The 15,056-nt window shown below is 41.5% G+C and overlaps 1 protein-coding gene across 1 annotated transcript in view; it reads left to right on the forward strand.

Annotated features, from left to right (window-relative positions):
* Positions 1 to 10,068, forward strand: part of FAM53A (family with sequence similarity 53 member A) — a 71,856-nt gene extending 61,788 nt beyond the window's left edge. Inside the window, exon 5 of the mRNA XM_039551099.1 lies at positions 8,862 to 10,068. Within this exon, the coding sequence (XP_039407033.1) occupies positions 8,862 to 9,185 (324 nt within the window). The 3' untranslated portion in view covers positions 9,186 to 10,068. The remainder of the gene's footprint in view (positions 1 to 8,861) is intronic.
* Positions 10,069 to 15,056: the final 4,988 nt, after the last annotated feature.

The following is a 15,056-nucleotide window of genomic DNA, read 5'->3' on the forward strand; positions in this document are numbered from 1 at the left end:
AAGATTCGTAGTAGCACTTGTGCTTTGTGTGTCTGTGCCCATGTGTGCCTCTGTGCACTTCCATGGCAAGATCTTAAGGCTTTGTTTTGGACAAGTATTTCTGTAGTGGAAAATTGGTCTGAAGAAGGGGGAACTGTTCCCAAGATGATGGGGTAGTTTTCCCTTTTTTTCCCCCATCCCCCTTCCCTGGCAGAAGTGAACTTTATGGCCCAATTATAGAACCCCTTAAAATGCTAGTTATGATGGAGTGCTAGCATAACCCAATAATATAGGTGAGTCTGACATCTGTCAGTAACTAATGAGGGCAGCATTGGAATCAGGATTTGGGGTTTACTTTTCTAATTTCTCTTAAGTTTGACCCATCATATCAACTTAATATTGGACCTGAGGATTAAAAAAAAAAAAGAGAACATGCAGGAATTTTAAGAGAAGTAGGTACGTGGATGCGTGCTGCAGCAGTTGGTGCATATGTGATTCAGTTGTTAAAGTAATTGTTTGCAGCTCATAGCAAAGTCATGAAGGAATAAGACCTTGGCTAAACTGCTCAGGAATAGAACTTCTCTATAAAAATAGATGACACATAAATGGCAGGAAATGAAGCCAATATGGTCATGTTTTGAAGCCACAAGGGTCAAATCCTGTCCTGTGTTACTGTGGTGCATAATCAGTCAAGTTAAACCTTGTTACTTGAGAGCAGAGTTTGGCATGGCAAAGCAAACTTTGAAATGTCACTGATTATTTGGAGTTTTGTGGAAGCACAGCTACAGCTTTCTCTCTTCTTGTCTAAGTGTATCTGGTTAGAAACTGAGAAACTTATTAAAACTCCTGGGGTTGGAGTTAACTTTTTTGTTTATGTTGTTTCAGAGCTGATTGTAGTCTGTTAATTCTTCTGTCAGAGGAATAATACATCAGAAGGCTTTGACTACCCAGGGTGGTCTTTGTTTTTGGATCCTGAATGCTGAACACTGAGAGATGGTACTGCAAGCAATCATAGTCTTGTTAAGCAGTTTTCTTGTGCTGCTCCTTTTGTGCCTGTTTCTGTTCAGGGATGTGTGTGTAGCTTATGTTAATGATGTGTACGTGCCTTCTTATTTCCCAGTCTAAAATGTGGGAAAATAGATGCAGCTTTCATCTGTATTAATTAGATAAGGTTTAAATTAAGTCTTCATAAAATTATTTTGTCATATTACTAATGAAGATGGTAATAAGCAGTTTAAGTTGTTTCTTGCTTCCATAGCCTGTTCCTTTTCTGAAAGGGAAGGTAATAGTTCTTGAATAGGAAAAGAGGGAATGACTCTGGCAAAGCATGAATCATTTCTGCTGGGAGAGAGCATGTGCTTACATTGTTTCCCTCTGTGTCCTCCTACCACAAAACCAGATGTGTTTATCATCCCTGTATGCACACAAGTGGTGCATCTGTTTGTTCATCACACCATTGCTCATTAGTGCTGTTGGCTGATTGGATTTGCCAGACTGAAGCCTCTCGAGCTTATGCAGGTCAAGCACAGTAGAGGCCCAACTTCACATTGTCTAGCTCTTCAGTCTATCCATAAGGTGAATAAATTCACTATCCATAATAGAGATGTGCTTAGGGTCAAGCAGTGAGTAGGAAAATAATCTGGATGAAGGGGTGCAAAGACAGTGTTTACCTTAAGGCAGAAAAGCTTCTGTGGTACTGCAGAGACCCCTGACTGCAGCTGTTGCTGAAGCAAGACCAGAGCAAGAACCATCTTCCAGGTCCTTTCCCTGTTCTTTCAGTGCCCTTTTGAATCATTTTTTTGTGAGGTGCTTCTTTGCCTTTGAAGAAGCCTCTGCTTTAATGCATCGGTGCGTTTCAGATGAGCGCTGCTGCTGTATCCGGTAATTGTCCTGTTTGGCCCAAGCCTTGTGCTGCGTTAGGCAGCTGAACAAAGCAATGTCACTGTGTTTCACTTTGGCACTGTATTGATTATCAGCCAGTTCAGAAGAGTTAAATCCACTGTGTGAGCCCCCTCTGTTGTAGCTAATGGCATAATTCATAGCATCTGGAGGTGCTTACTGGACTGGTCCTAAGAATAGCTGAAACTTTCTCTGCTTAATTACATGCAGGTGAAATAGGTAGGCCTGATGTTTGTAGAGTGTAATTCCACATTCTTACAATAAAAGCTTGCATGATTTATACTTACTCAGACAGGGAAGGTAAAAGGTTGAGGTTCACAAATCCACTGAATTAGAAAATCTAAGAGGCTAACATCTTGATTAAAATTCCATACTGTAAACTTTTAAAAATGTGGTTTAATGTTGATCTGGGCATTATAAAAGGGGAAAATGGCTATATATGTTCACCCTCTTCATGTTAGCACTAGTGTTGAATCATATTCTTGACTGTATTACATTAAGTACTGCATTAATTCACTTAGCTTCCAATTTGTCTTTAAAAGCAAACGAAACTTAACCCCTGAGATGAATGGTCCTGAACTTGTAGAAGCTGCTAAACCCCAGCACTGGGTTTCCTGCACTAAATTGTCCCTATCAGACCAAAATTTCATTTTTAAAGGAATGACAGTAGTGGTTTGGATGAGTAAATTCAGTTTAAACTCTTTTAGACTGACAAACTTTTCTTTAATCTGCTTAAATTCCTTAGTTTATTATGTTACATAATGTTGGAACTTCACTGAGTGCATGTAGTCTGTAAGCACATGAGGGGTGAGCTGTGTTAGCTCTGAGGGGGGCTGGGAATGCTCTCAGTTGTTCAGATCACTAAAAGGAAAAGATGCTTTGTTTGAGAGGATATTTAGTTTGAGTGTGAAATTTAATATCATATATGCAGTGCCCGTAATGAATGATTTTTTTTGTCTGAGTTTGGGGCAAGGGGAAGCAGGCTTTTAGGTTGAACTCAGTCTGTGGTATTTGTAATCCCTGATGTATTTGGGATCTGCCATGCCTCCAATTTGGCTGTTTGGATTGTGGTGTGATAGCAGTGATGTTAATTGGGTCTTACAAGTTTCCTGGCTAGGTGAGTAGGCTGCTTTACAGCTCTGAAGGCTGCGGTGCCTGAGTTCTGAAATCACCTCACCATTGCTGGGAACTCTGTATGAGTGCAGTGGTGCTCAGTCAGGGAACTGGACCCCAATTTCCCTTCCTGTCCCCCAGTTTTTGTGCATTTTATTTTTCTCACTTGGAGACTTACACATTGAGCAGCCTTGTATTCTGGCATAACTGAGTATAATTAGATAAATTCAGCATTTTGCTTAAATATTTCTTTAAGTCATTATTTTTTTCAACTAATAGCACTAAATAAAAACCCAAATTAAATCACAGGTTCTTGCAGCTTATAAACAAAACTTACAAGGATACTGTGGCACAATTTAGAATATGAGCATAAATATCTAGGCCAATAAATAGATCAACTTTCATGGTAGACTACACCAGAAAACTGCACGCTTAAATCTGGAACAGTCTGGCTAGTGGGAGATGAAAGCCTATTACATCATGATGCTGTTTAGCATCTGATGTGAAATGAGTTGATGGCAGTTGCCTTCCCTTCCTGGGCACCTACATCTGAAAAATTGAAATAATTGTTGAATACAGCATATACAGCAGATACAGCAGAGACAAAGAACTGAACAATTGTCATTTCAAGTCGTAGCCATATTGCTTGTATTGCTGTCAGCTTGTATTGATTTTTAACTGGGTCTCTGGCATTGCAAATAGAGTTTCACCTTATTTGACTATAAGAATTGCAGCAGTAATTCTTTCTTTGCTGAAAGGAATGGTTATTATAGTTTAGTGTCTAATTACATGGCAGAATGTTAGAGGCTGTTTGCTTGTTCTCATTCATATCCAGTATTCCAGGCTTTTTTTCTGATTCCTAGCTATAGGTGATGGCATAAACGTTACCTTTTTAACATATAAAAGTACAGTCAGATTTCCAGGAAAATGAGGGATACCTGCAGAGCTACAGAAAGAGAAGAGCATCTTTGGTTCCAAAGTCAGTTTCATCAGAGATTTGATTTTGCCTGTGAAGCTGTCAGGAATTTTCTTGGGATTTGATTGTTTCCACATAATACATAAATAGAAATGTTTTTGTTCACTACTTGTTTTTTAACCTGGTGCAAGAACAAAAATTACATCTCTCTTGCTTTACTTCAAATGCATAACTTAAAAATCTTCAGGACCTGATGTATTTTCCTAGACACTTGAATTCTAAAATTTAATGTATTGCTACACCTTTTAATTTCTTGTTTGAACAGGGAGAAATTCTTTCCCACTAAGCTTTGGGTTTTAACTTTTAGTGCATTAGCAAACCTCAAGCACATAACATCCTGGAGAATACTGTATTGTTTTCCTCCTGTCAGCACCACTTTGTACCAGTGAAGCAACATTTCTACTCAGCTGCAAGTTACTTGAAAGCAAAGGTTATCTGCAAACACTGGAGTGTTCCCTGAATGCTCAGTGCAATTCAAGACAGAAAAGTCAGAGTCAAATGTCAAGAGATTTACGTTACAGAAAGATTAATAGTTTGTTAAATAAACACAGCATTTTTTCTTGCTATTTTTCACTTTATGCATAGTAGAAGATGCAGGGGTCAGGACTGATGGGATATTTTTTAATCTATACAACCAGTTGACATTTCTAATCATTTACAGTAGACACTGCACACATCTCCAACTTAAATTGTCACAGGTGAAGGTATTAATATAAGTAATTAGGTGCATGAAGTGAAAATTCAGTTTACAGGGAGGGACACCGTTCCCATCTGTGTGGTTGGATGTGATGTCAGCCAGGTGATGGTTTGTTCTCAGTGTGACTGTGAGCTGCTCAGCACCAGGCTTTTGTGTCAGTTCTTACAAAGTCCTTCCTTAGGCCTCCCTTTTAGCTTCACTGAATGGAGTCTCTCCAAATAATGAATTTGTACCATGGTTGGATTTTGTTGTTGCCGAGACTCGTCTGTGACCTCTTTGGGGACAGGTTGGTGTCTGAGACATGAACACATCGTGCTGTTTGTGGTGTTTCTGATCTGAAGCTTAACTATGAGTTACCATCAGTGAAGGCATTTGTTTTTCAGCCAGTCTCACTAACCTACAGGAACACAAGTCAAGGAAGTGAAGTAAGGACCCATGAAGCTCTCAAGGGAGAAGTGCAGCCCATCTAACTTGCCCCATCTCCATCAACTGGCTAGATACAGGGAAGGAACAAAAAGGCCACATGTTGCTCCATGCTTGGGTTCTGCTACTTCAGTGTTTTACTCCTGGATTAGATGCTGATACTCCAGGAAATTCCAGAATCTCCTCATGAGGACTACTGTACCAGCCACATGTTTCATATATCTGGTAGAGGGACCTTAACGGTCAAGAAATCCTGTGTGCCAGTCTTAAAGCAGCATCTCTTGTGCCATCATAGGCAGAAGTTGCAGGATGGGACAGGAAGCAAGCCAGATAACCAGTCTGATTATCCTGATAAATTCCCTCTCTTCCTAAGCCTGTGACTTCAGGGAGCAGCCCCCATCATGTGGTGGTAACAGGTGCTGAGAAAGCAGTAGGATGGGCTCAGAGCTCCTGGTGGTTTCGGGCTTCCTCTGCTCCTCACTGTGTGCCAGCTGCTGCAGCTGCACCTCTTCAGAGCAGCTGGATCTTCACTCCCACTCTAAGCTGAGGGGTGGACTTGGAGGATGATGGGGGGCTTGGGGGAGAAGCATGAGAACTGCTGCTCCCATTATACACTAGGTTTTCATGCACATAAATGTCTTATTTTTTCCCTTGACTACTGTAGCAAATGCTCTAGTTTTGTTAGTAAAACAAAAACAACCTTTTTATTGCTTCTTATATTTGGAAAGTGATGTATTACGGGTTTCTGAGCTGAAGGTTTAGTAAAGAGTACAGACATTAGCTTCCTTTCAAGCTGCTCTGGGCCTTTCTTGTTTGCTTTGTATGGCAAGGGTCTAGAGAGATTTCTTTTATTTCCTTCCCTGCCATTGTTTTTGGTACAAAGTTGGGGTTTTTTTCTTAATATTCAGACATTTTATTGCCTCACTTCTTTTAAAACTGAGGTTCTTTTTTTTTTTTTTCCTTTTTTTCCATCACACAAAAGAATACTTTTAGCTGATTGAGTTCTATCCATTGCCAACTGTGGACTCTTTTGTCTTGCTAGTCCAGCATCCTTTATAAAATGAGGACCATTGAGCAAGTACTCGCAGGCTCCCCACTGAGCACAATTGTGCTTGGAAGGTGTGGTACTGTACCAGTGTAACATGGAAAGCTGCAGTTCAGAGGGCCTGAATGCATTGCAATTTCTACCTTTTGCTTTGTGAAAGGAGCGGGATTGTGCTGTGAGATAATAAATCCACCTATTTTTAGTTTGGTGAGGTTGTGACAAGTGGGTGAACAAAGAACCAGTTGAATGCACTTGCTGTTGTGTTGAAACTGGCTAAAAGTTCCCATTCAAGTGGTTTCAGCACAGTGCAGCTAACAGGCAATTTTCCATTTATGTACACAAACCTTCTAGAAAGACAGCTGTGTGGTTGGATTAATTTCTAGCAGTAAATTGAATAAAAGATATTTTGAAGGGGGACTCGGGAATTCCTTTCTGAAACACTGAAAGCAGAACTTTCAAAGCTTCTCTTTATTTGGTCCCTTTCCTTCCCCGTGCCTACTATAAATTTAAAGAACTGAAAATATTGTCCCCTATATGGAGATAGAACACATCCTGTTGTGTTTTCCAAAGGAATGAGATAGACTTAGGATTAAAATATACTTAAACATTTTTTACTTTAAAAATATACTGGTTTGCTCTTAAGTAAACATGAGAGAAATTTGTACCTGTTAGTCATAGAAAGAAACTCAAATGTTTCTACTTGAATAAGCTGTGAGCTATACAGAAGCATTTTGAAAAGAGGAATGTATATTATACCACAGCTGTTTTCATAGGGGAGTGAAAATTGAAAGTAGAAATCTTTTTGATCATGCAGGGTTATTTATCTTGTTGGTGTTAGTCACATGCAAAATTGGATATGGGCTTTAACCATGGCTAGCAAAGACTTTGAATTCCTCCTGACAAAATATGACCAGCAGTAATTTTTTTTCTGAGAGCTGATCTTAGAATGCAGGCCTTGAAGTTACATAAATCAGCTTCTAAATGAGGTCTTGTTTGTCTGTTCAAAGAAACTAGATTATCCCTTATACATTTCCGGCCAGAAAGATCTATAACTTGTTAACTAATCATCTAATGTGTGTTGTTTGAAAGCTGTTTGAGCAGGAGAAGAGCAGAACAAACCTCTGATCAGTAGAGAAATGTGTTGCATTGATGTGTTAAATGTGGTGCAGGCTCAGGGAATGCTTGCTGCAGTGCCTTCCCTGTGGAGGGGTACCAGTGATAGGGACCACCATCCCATCGCAGTGCTTCTGATCACCTCAGCCTGCCTGTGCTGTGACTGAGCTCCAAAGCTTGGGTGCTCTGCTTTTTACCTTTACCTGAGCTTTCCCTCCCGTGAGCTTTCTGTGGAGATTTGATGTAGGTGTGTCCAAGGAACTGTGTGACCTTGCAGCATGGCAGTGGGGTTGTCTGCAAGGTGTTCCATATGTGAGGATCAGGCTAATCACCTCCCCGTAGTGAGGTTTCCTCTTTTAACCAGCTGTATACAGACAAGCCTAATTCAAATTTCTTATGAATTTGTGAAGTTTTGTTTAAAAAATACCCAAGGATACTGGTAAGCCCCTTATGCGGGTGCTGATGTGCATTGGTGAAGTAGGAACCATTACCCTGTGCTCTGGAAGAGCATCTGGAATACAGCATACTAGGAATGTTGCAATATTCCTGTTTCAAATAAATATAAAATACTTAAGAAATGACAAATTGGGGGGAGGAAGCTGGAAATGGGTGTGAAAGTTGGTCTTGTTCCCTGTGGATCTCCTTGTAATACAATGATTGCTGTGTGTGAGACTGGAGTCACTTAACCAGTGAGAGACTGAAAATCAGTGTTATTCTGTCTTGCACCACCTCTGAGAGGAGCCCTGGCTATTTCACCTTCCTCTCACTGGGTGCTTCTATGAGGCACAGTTTGGAAGTTTCTCACTTGTTAAAATCTAAGTTCTGCTCTCTGTATATTTGTTTTTTATTTTCTTAAGTGCTGTCTTTGGATTCTAGCCAAGGATCCCTTACAGCTCCATGAGGAGCTTAGGCATTTCTACTTTATCTGTGGGACAGAGGTAGCACATTTACTGAGTGTTTCTTTTCTTTTGCCTTTTTATAAATAAAGATGAGTGCCCCTCTGGTTTAATATCCTTTGAATTTAAATAGAATTGCTCCTGAGCTCTTGTTCAGACAGTACCCAACTGAAAGACAAACTAAGCTGACTCTGGAGCAAGATGCTCCCAGTAGAGGCTTGGGTTTCTTCTGTTTGAGATTACCCAAATGTGCCAGTTGTCCTGACAGCCTCACTGAGGTGATGCCTGAGGGCTCATTGTCTGCAGGGGAAATTAATTGACCAGGCTGCAGTGCAGCTGTCTGACCTAAATGCTGGTGTTACCAAGTGCTCTGCACTGGATTTGCCAGAAACCCAATACAGCAAACTGGGCGGGTGTCTCTGCTTCCTCATGTAGTTGACCAAAGGTAGGTTTTGGAACTTCCTGCACAAAAAAGGGGACTGTTTTTCTCACAAATGGGAATCAGTATAGCCAAAATACCTGTGCAAAACCTGACTATTGTAAGTAAATACCATTCTTCCTCTTTCTTCATGCCTCTCATTTCCAGGATTACTTTAAACACGTGGCACTCTTGAGTACATACACTCAAACCATTCAACAATGTAAGGAATTTGTTCTGTTCCTCCTGTCCAGTCATGGTTAATATAGTCATGGTTTTATCTTTTTTTTTTTTTATTGCAGACTTTAAAAAATTCCAAAAGTCTTTGCTCCCTTGACTATGAAGATGATGATGATGACACACAAATGAAGACAATTGTGTCATCCCCATGTGACTCAAATGATCTTATGAACATCATCACCCCTGGCTCCAGCCCGATGAAAGAGCAGCTGGATGAAGGGAGGCACCATGGCTCATGCCAACGTAGCTTCAAAACAAGGGATTATAAGAAAGCAGATGCAGTGTGTGAAAGCGACGAGGACACGAGTGATTGTGAGAGCAGTGAGGAAGGAATCTTCCCTCTAGACTGTGGCGACTTGGACCTAGAGCAGATTGAAAACAACTGAGACTCCAAGTTGTGTGCTAGAATCAGAATTGTTCTAAATTAAAGTGATAGAGGATTACCTTTGCCATGCATAATCCATGTCCCTGAATCTCTGTATTGCCTATCTTTGGGCCTGTGTTAGAAGAAATGTTTCAGGTGGGGAAAAACGTGAACCATTGTTACCTGTTTAGTCTATTGGTCAATACGTGGATGACAACAACAACAGCAACAACAACAAAAAAAGTAGGAGGTTAAATGTTATTTTGAACATTAAGGAATAATTTTGATTAAAAATTTCCTAACAAATATTTTGCATTTTTATGGCTTTTACAGTTCTGGAGAAAAAGCATCTCTATTTTGAAATGAATTTTCAGAAGGGCATTCTATAAAACTAAATCTGTCTACAGTGATTCTGGTGCGGGTCTATGTTGCTTTTGTTAAAGAGCTTAATGTGAAAATTGAATTGCATAATAAAATTGGTAATAAACCTTCAGATAGAACTCTTAAATATCTGGTTGACAACTGGTCCAAAATACTTAACTGCCATCTTTGACAGTGTCTGGTTAAAAAACAACTTCATAACATGTACAAATGTTCTTTTCATACATTCAGGACTTTTTGATCAAAATATGGTAGTGACCTTAAAGGTTAACATTTTTCATTATTTTACTACTTGAATTGTTTTCTAGCCTGAGGCAATGCTAATTTAGGTGGGCTAAAACTGCAAGTAGCTGCCCACCTTACTTGGTCATTACGTTTTCTGTGGTTCAAAAGAATGTACAACAAGAGCACTTGAACTTTTAGACAGGGACTTTGTAATGATCAATTCCCCAGGAGGTGATCCCTTCAGCAATACTAGAAGGAAAATAGTCCTTGAATTAAATAAAACGACATTTTGCTTTGCACTTGTGTCTATTTATGGATTTTACTGGTGAAAAACGTGCAGTCTGTGGCAGATTCTGTAATGTGGTACTTGTGTGGAATTGGGTGGAGGGGAAGGGCAGATTTCTGGTCATCTGAAACAAAAGTGACATCAGGTTTGTCTGGAGAGCTGTGGAATAACTCATGCTGGATCCCGAAAGTGTCTCAATGATTACATACGCTGGAATCATCTCAAATGTCTCATTGCACTCATTGCAGGCTATTGCAACACATACTTATTTTTTTTAGTTCAGCTACAAAAAGAAATTTCCTCAACAAGGGGCCAGCTGATCTCAAAATGGTGTTAAAGGGGATAGGAAATGGGAAACTTAGATTATGGCCTTTGAGTGCATCATGTTAGTGTTCTTAAATGAGCCAACTCCTACTGGAACTTGTGCCATAAAATCAAAGTACCGCAACCTATTTTAAGTCAGCTGATGGAATATGGTTAAAATATGAAAAAAATACCTTTAGAGATGCGTCAAAGGCTGTGGCAAGGTGTGATACAGGATCCAGCCATGTGGTTAGGGTGAGCCTTGGATCGTAAAGGGAATTGGCCCTTAATTACTGAGCAAGTGCACATAACTCTGAATCTAAACAAAATTTTAATATTCAGGGTATTCAGTAAAATGCTCGAAACTTTTTTCTTACTTTTATGGCTCCTACTGCAGGTGGCAGTGATCTGTGCTGATGGTACTGGTGTGTGTGCGTAGTAAGGTGCAAGAACACTGCAGAGTCTTGCTGGGTTCTTGATGTGTCACTGCACATTGTGTGGGAGAAGTGAAGCCGCTCACTGTTGATGAAAATCATTCTCCTTTTTCTGGATGAGTAAATAAAGGAGTTGCTGTTGGAGCAAAGATTTGAGTTCCTTCAGAAGCTCCTGTTGGGAATGTCTCACCCCACAGATGCCTGGTCTGGGGCAGCACGGAGCATACAGGTGCTGGCATATACAGCCATTTGGAATAATCTCGTGATGGAGGGTCTTGGTGCTTCCTCAAGAAATAGGGAGTGAGGTACAGCCAGTTCCCCTCCTGGGTGGATGGGACAAGTGCTACAGTGTGGTGATGAGATGCTGTGGATAATGAACAGCACAACTCACTCCTGGACTGCAGCTGCTGGCTGCAGAACTGCATTTCCTCTCTGTGTATTCTTAACTGAGCAGCAGAGGTAAGTAAAAGTGAATCAGCTTTAATGCAGGATTGTAGCAAAGGCCAATGGTACAACTGGGATCACTTAAAAGCTAATTTACCTATTTGAAAGCACTAGTTAAAAGTGTAGTGGCATGGAATGAGAAAGCTAATGTGGCAATCCATTTAGCTCTTCCCCCCAAGGAGACAAGCTCCTAGAAGAAGTAAAAGAAGAAAATGCCTCAGAGGTTAAGATGTGCATTGTCAATGAAAAAATAACAAGAGCTGAACCTAGTAATAAGATGGTGATAAAGCAAAGGCAAGGATAGACAACCAGATAATATTTGTTCTAGCTCTGAAATATGGCCTGCCTGTGCTGTTAATGAATTGCTTTTGTAGGTGTGCTGTTTTCAGTCAACACAAACCAACATTCCTACCCTGAGGATCAGGGTAGGAAGGGGTTTCCCAAGGGAAGTTACAGATACATTTGCTCATGGTAACATAGGACTCAGTCTCCTGCTAAGCCAGCTGTTAAAACTCTAAATAGCCCTTTCATGGAAACAAACAGAAAAGAGTGGGTTTGGATACTGAAGAATGAATTTCATGACAGTAGGAAGTAGTAATTATCTAGTTTAGGCTTGTGTTAGTCGGTGACAGGAAAATAAGCAGTTGAACAGCTGTGCAGTGACACAAATGAAGAAATCTGCTGGAAGGAATCTGTGCACTTTGTCTGCAGATTCCAGTGTAATCCCCCATGAGAACCAACAGCAGAAGGAATTATTGGTTAAAACTTCCTTCAGATGGGACAGGCTTGGACTTTGCATCCACCCCATGAGATCTGAAGTCCCGCTCTAAAAAAATCACAGATGATGAGCATGGCACCTTTGCACTTGCTTATAGGATGGTCTAGTGGCTGTTGGGCAAACAGAGGATGGTTTGCAAGAAGGGAAAGTGTGGTTTCAGAGACTGAATTGTGCTTGGAAGTAGCTGAGTGGGCTGTAAGCAGCTCTGCTCTGGGAGTGGTTTCCTTCCATCTTGTACCCAGTGTCAGAACGGAAGGCCGTGTTGTGTGGGGCTGAGGGAGTTGCTCTAGGTCACTTATCTTTCATTTTTATTACAACCTGGATAACAAAGTAGTGTGCACGTTAAATCTACAGTCAACAGGAAGCTGGACAGATGTGAAAGATAAGATAGCATTAAAATTCAAAATAGTCTTGGCGACTTGCAGAAATGGTTGCAGCAGGGAGGAGATGGTGGGGAAAGACAAGATCCTTTTTAAGCAAGGCACTAAATTTAGGTAGGGTAAAACAACTGCACAAATTCAGAGTCATGCCAGCTAGTGAGCACTGTTTCAGATAAAAGATCTGTCGCTTGTCCTGCTGGTGGTAGAAAAGCTTCAGGCTGGGGTTCACAAATGGTGGTGCATTTGGTGAGATTCAAGATAATCCTGTGCTTTAGAGGTGCAACTTGAGGCACTGCACATAGGGCAGGAAAGTGCAGTGGAGAGTTGCATGACTGATATCTTGAAAATGTGGGAAAAGGCATTTGTGAGGATGCACTGGAAGAACTGAGCTTGAAATCATATGGTAGATGGAGCTTAAACTGTAGCTAGGATGAGTGGTAGTTTCTTCTAAGGCCAAATAATAAAAAAAAAAATGGGTAGGGAGTCACTGAACAGATGTGTGGGGAGCCAGTAGTAGCCATTCCACAAATGGAGGTCTGTTAAGAGCAAGCATCTGTCAGGAGCAATAGCTGTGTTTCAGCTTGCTTTGGGCCAGGGAACATGGCTGGCTGACTTTCCACAGTCCTTTCCTGTCCCATTTTCCTCTGAATCTGTGCAGCTTTCATCTGCAAGCAACCCTAGAGGTTTCAAGGTAAATAACTGCTGGAGGAAGAGAAGCTGGGAATAAAGGTGGCAAGGAGAGCACTCTGGAGTAGAAAGGAAGGAGCTCCCATGCTCCTTCCTTTCCATGTTCACCTGGGATCTGTGGATCCTGCTCAGAGCTGGCATTGTTTGAATACAGGCCCCTGTGGTGTAACTTTGGGCTAAATCATCTCTCAGAAAAACATAAATACGTATTTGTGTGCATGCAGGTCTATTCTGAGGGGTGGTGCCTAGTGAATTTACCTTTGCTTTCAAATCGCAGGTGAAGTTGCTGCTTACTTGTTGGTGTAAAGACAGCCTCTGCAGTTCCTCTGAAAACACACAGTTTTGTTAGAAAGCCTTCAGTGGAGGTCGGCAGATGCCAGAATGATTTTTCTCAATCAGTTCACTGTGTTTATTTTGCAAATGAGGCATTGTTTGTTGTTTAAAGTACCCAAGTCTAGATCTGTGTGCTGCACAGTGCGCTCTCACAGCAGGGCTCATCCTTTCATTAGGAATCATCCAGTGCTGCTCAGCAAATCACCTGGGATGTTTCCTTCGAGGTCTTGCCATTAGAAGAGGTGACACAGCTGTGCTGGTGGCATGTGTTGCACATGCTCACCTTACAAAGGACCTGGTCTAGGAGCTGCAGGCTGACACTTCCACCACATCTCTGCACCTTTTCATCACCATTATAAAGGGACAAGCATCAAATAGTCAGGATCTGGGGCCCTGCTTGCTGTGGCTGCTCGCCCTTGGACCCCTTGGTGGAGCTTGTAAGTTGTTTAAAGGACACAAAATGCAGTTTCAGTGAAGCGTTGCTGCCATATGCTGAGCAGCCCATTCTGGTGTGTTTTCAAAGTGAGTTTGGGCATCAGTTGTTTTGGAGTTTGTGCGTAGTTAACATCATCCAACTTGCTGCTCCCACCACCATCTGGTCATCACAATAGTCACTGGCATGCTGAAATGCTGGGTAGGGAAAATGAGGCTGCTTTTACTATCTACAGCTTCTTGGACCCATCAGCAGTGCTGCTTTTATGGCTTTTTGCAGTTGTAAAATGCCTTTGAGATCTATGCTGAGTGCTTTGAGCCAGAGAATTATGGCATAAACTCCATGGAAACAAGTTTAAAACTTCCTTAGAGCAGCATTTCATTTCTTACTCTTTAAAACCCAAACTGTAAGTTTAAATGTTTCACAATGCCTCAGTTTGGGCAAAGAGCTGTGGTCTCCTGATTCAGGTAAGCTTGGGTGATGTGAGTGGTGATGTGAATGGGAAGTGAGGGCTATTCTGTAGAGTACTCAAAACTTGTGTCCCACGTTCCCAAACAGACTTGGCTGAACTCCTCCCTGCAGCAGCGTGGAGTGAGGATGTACTCCCAGAGCACTCAGGTATGGGCTGGGATGACGTTCAGCTGCCCCAGCACTGTATTTTTTTCCTTTGCTCTTCATCTTACAGCTGCTCTGCGTCAGGTGAGGGTTTGGGACACTGTCTGAACAGGTTTCTGAAGTGTCAGAGTTCATGGCCATGTGGGTACAGCAAGGGTCAGTGCTGTAGCCCTTGCTTGTGATTTTGCTGCATGACTCTGCTTCATCCTTCCAAAGCTCTTTCCATGCACTGAGATGTGTTCCCATGGAAAATGGAGCACGTTGTTATATGAATGGACAATCTTGCATGATGCAGAAAGGTGAATGAGAGCAAACTGTGAGTCTGCAGGCAGCCTTGCCTCTGCTGTTTGCTAGTTCTGAGGGACTTTTCAATGTCCATCTACCTCTAGCACAGTTCTGAAAACATTATGTGATATAAATCCTCTACTGAAACAAGACAGGAAAATACGCTAATTGTCCAGATTTGGTCACCAGCATAGTCATGACCTTTTTAAGTCCTGTGAGGAGCAGCTGAGGGAGCTGGAAAGAAAAAGCCTGGAGAAAAAGAGGCCGAAGAGAGACCTTGTCACTCCACAACTCCCTGAAAGGAGGTTG

This window comes from Corvus cornix, chromosome 4 (assembly GCF_000738735.6).
Source record: "Corvus cornix cornix isolate S_Up_H32 chromosome 4, ASM73873v5, whole genome shotgun sequence".
Taxonomy (NCBI): Eukaryota; Metazoa; Chordata; class Aves; order Passeriformes; family Corvidae; genus Corvus; species Corvus cornix.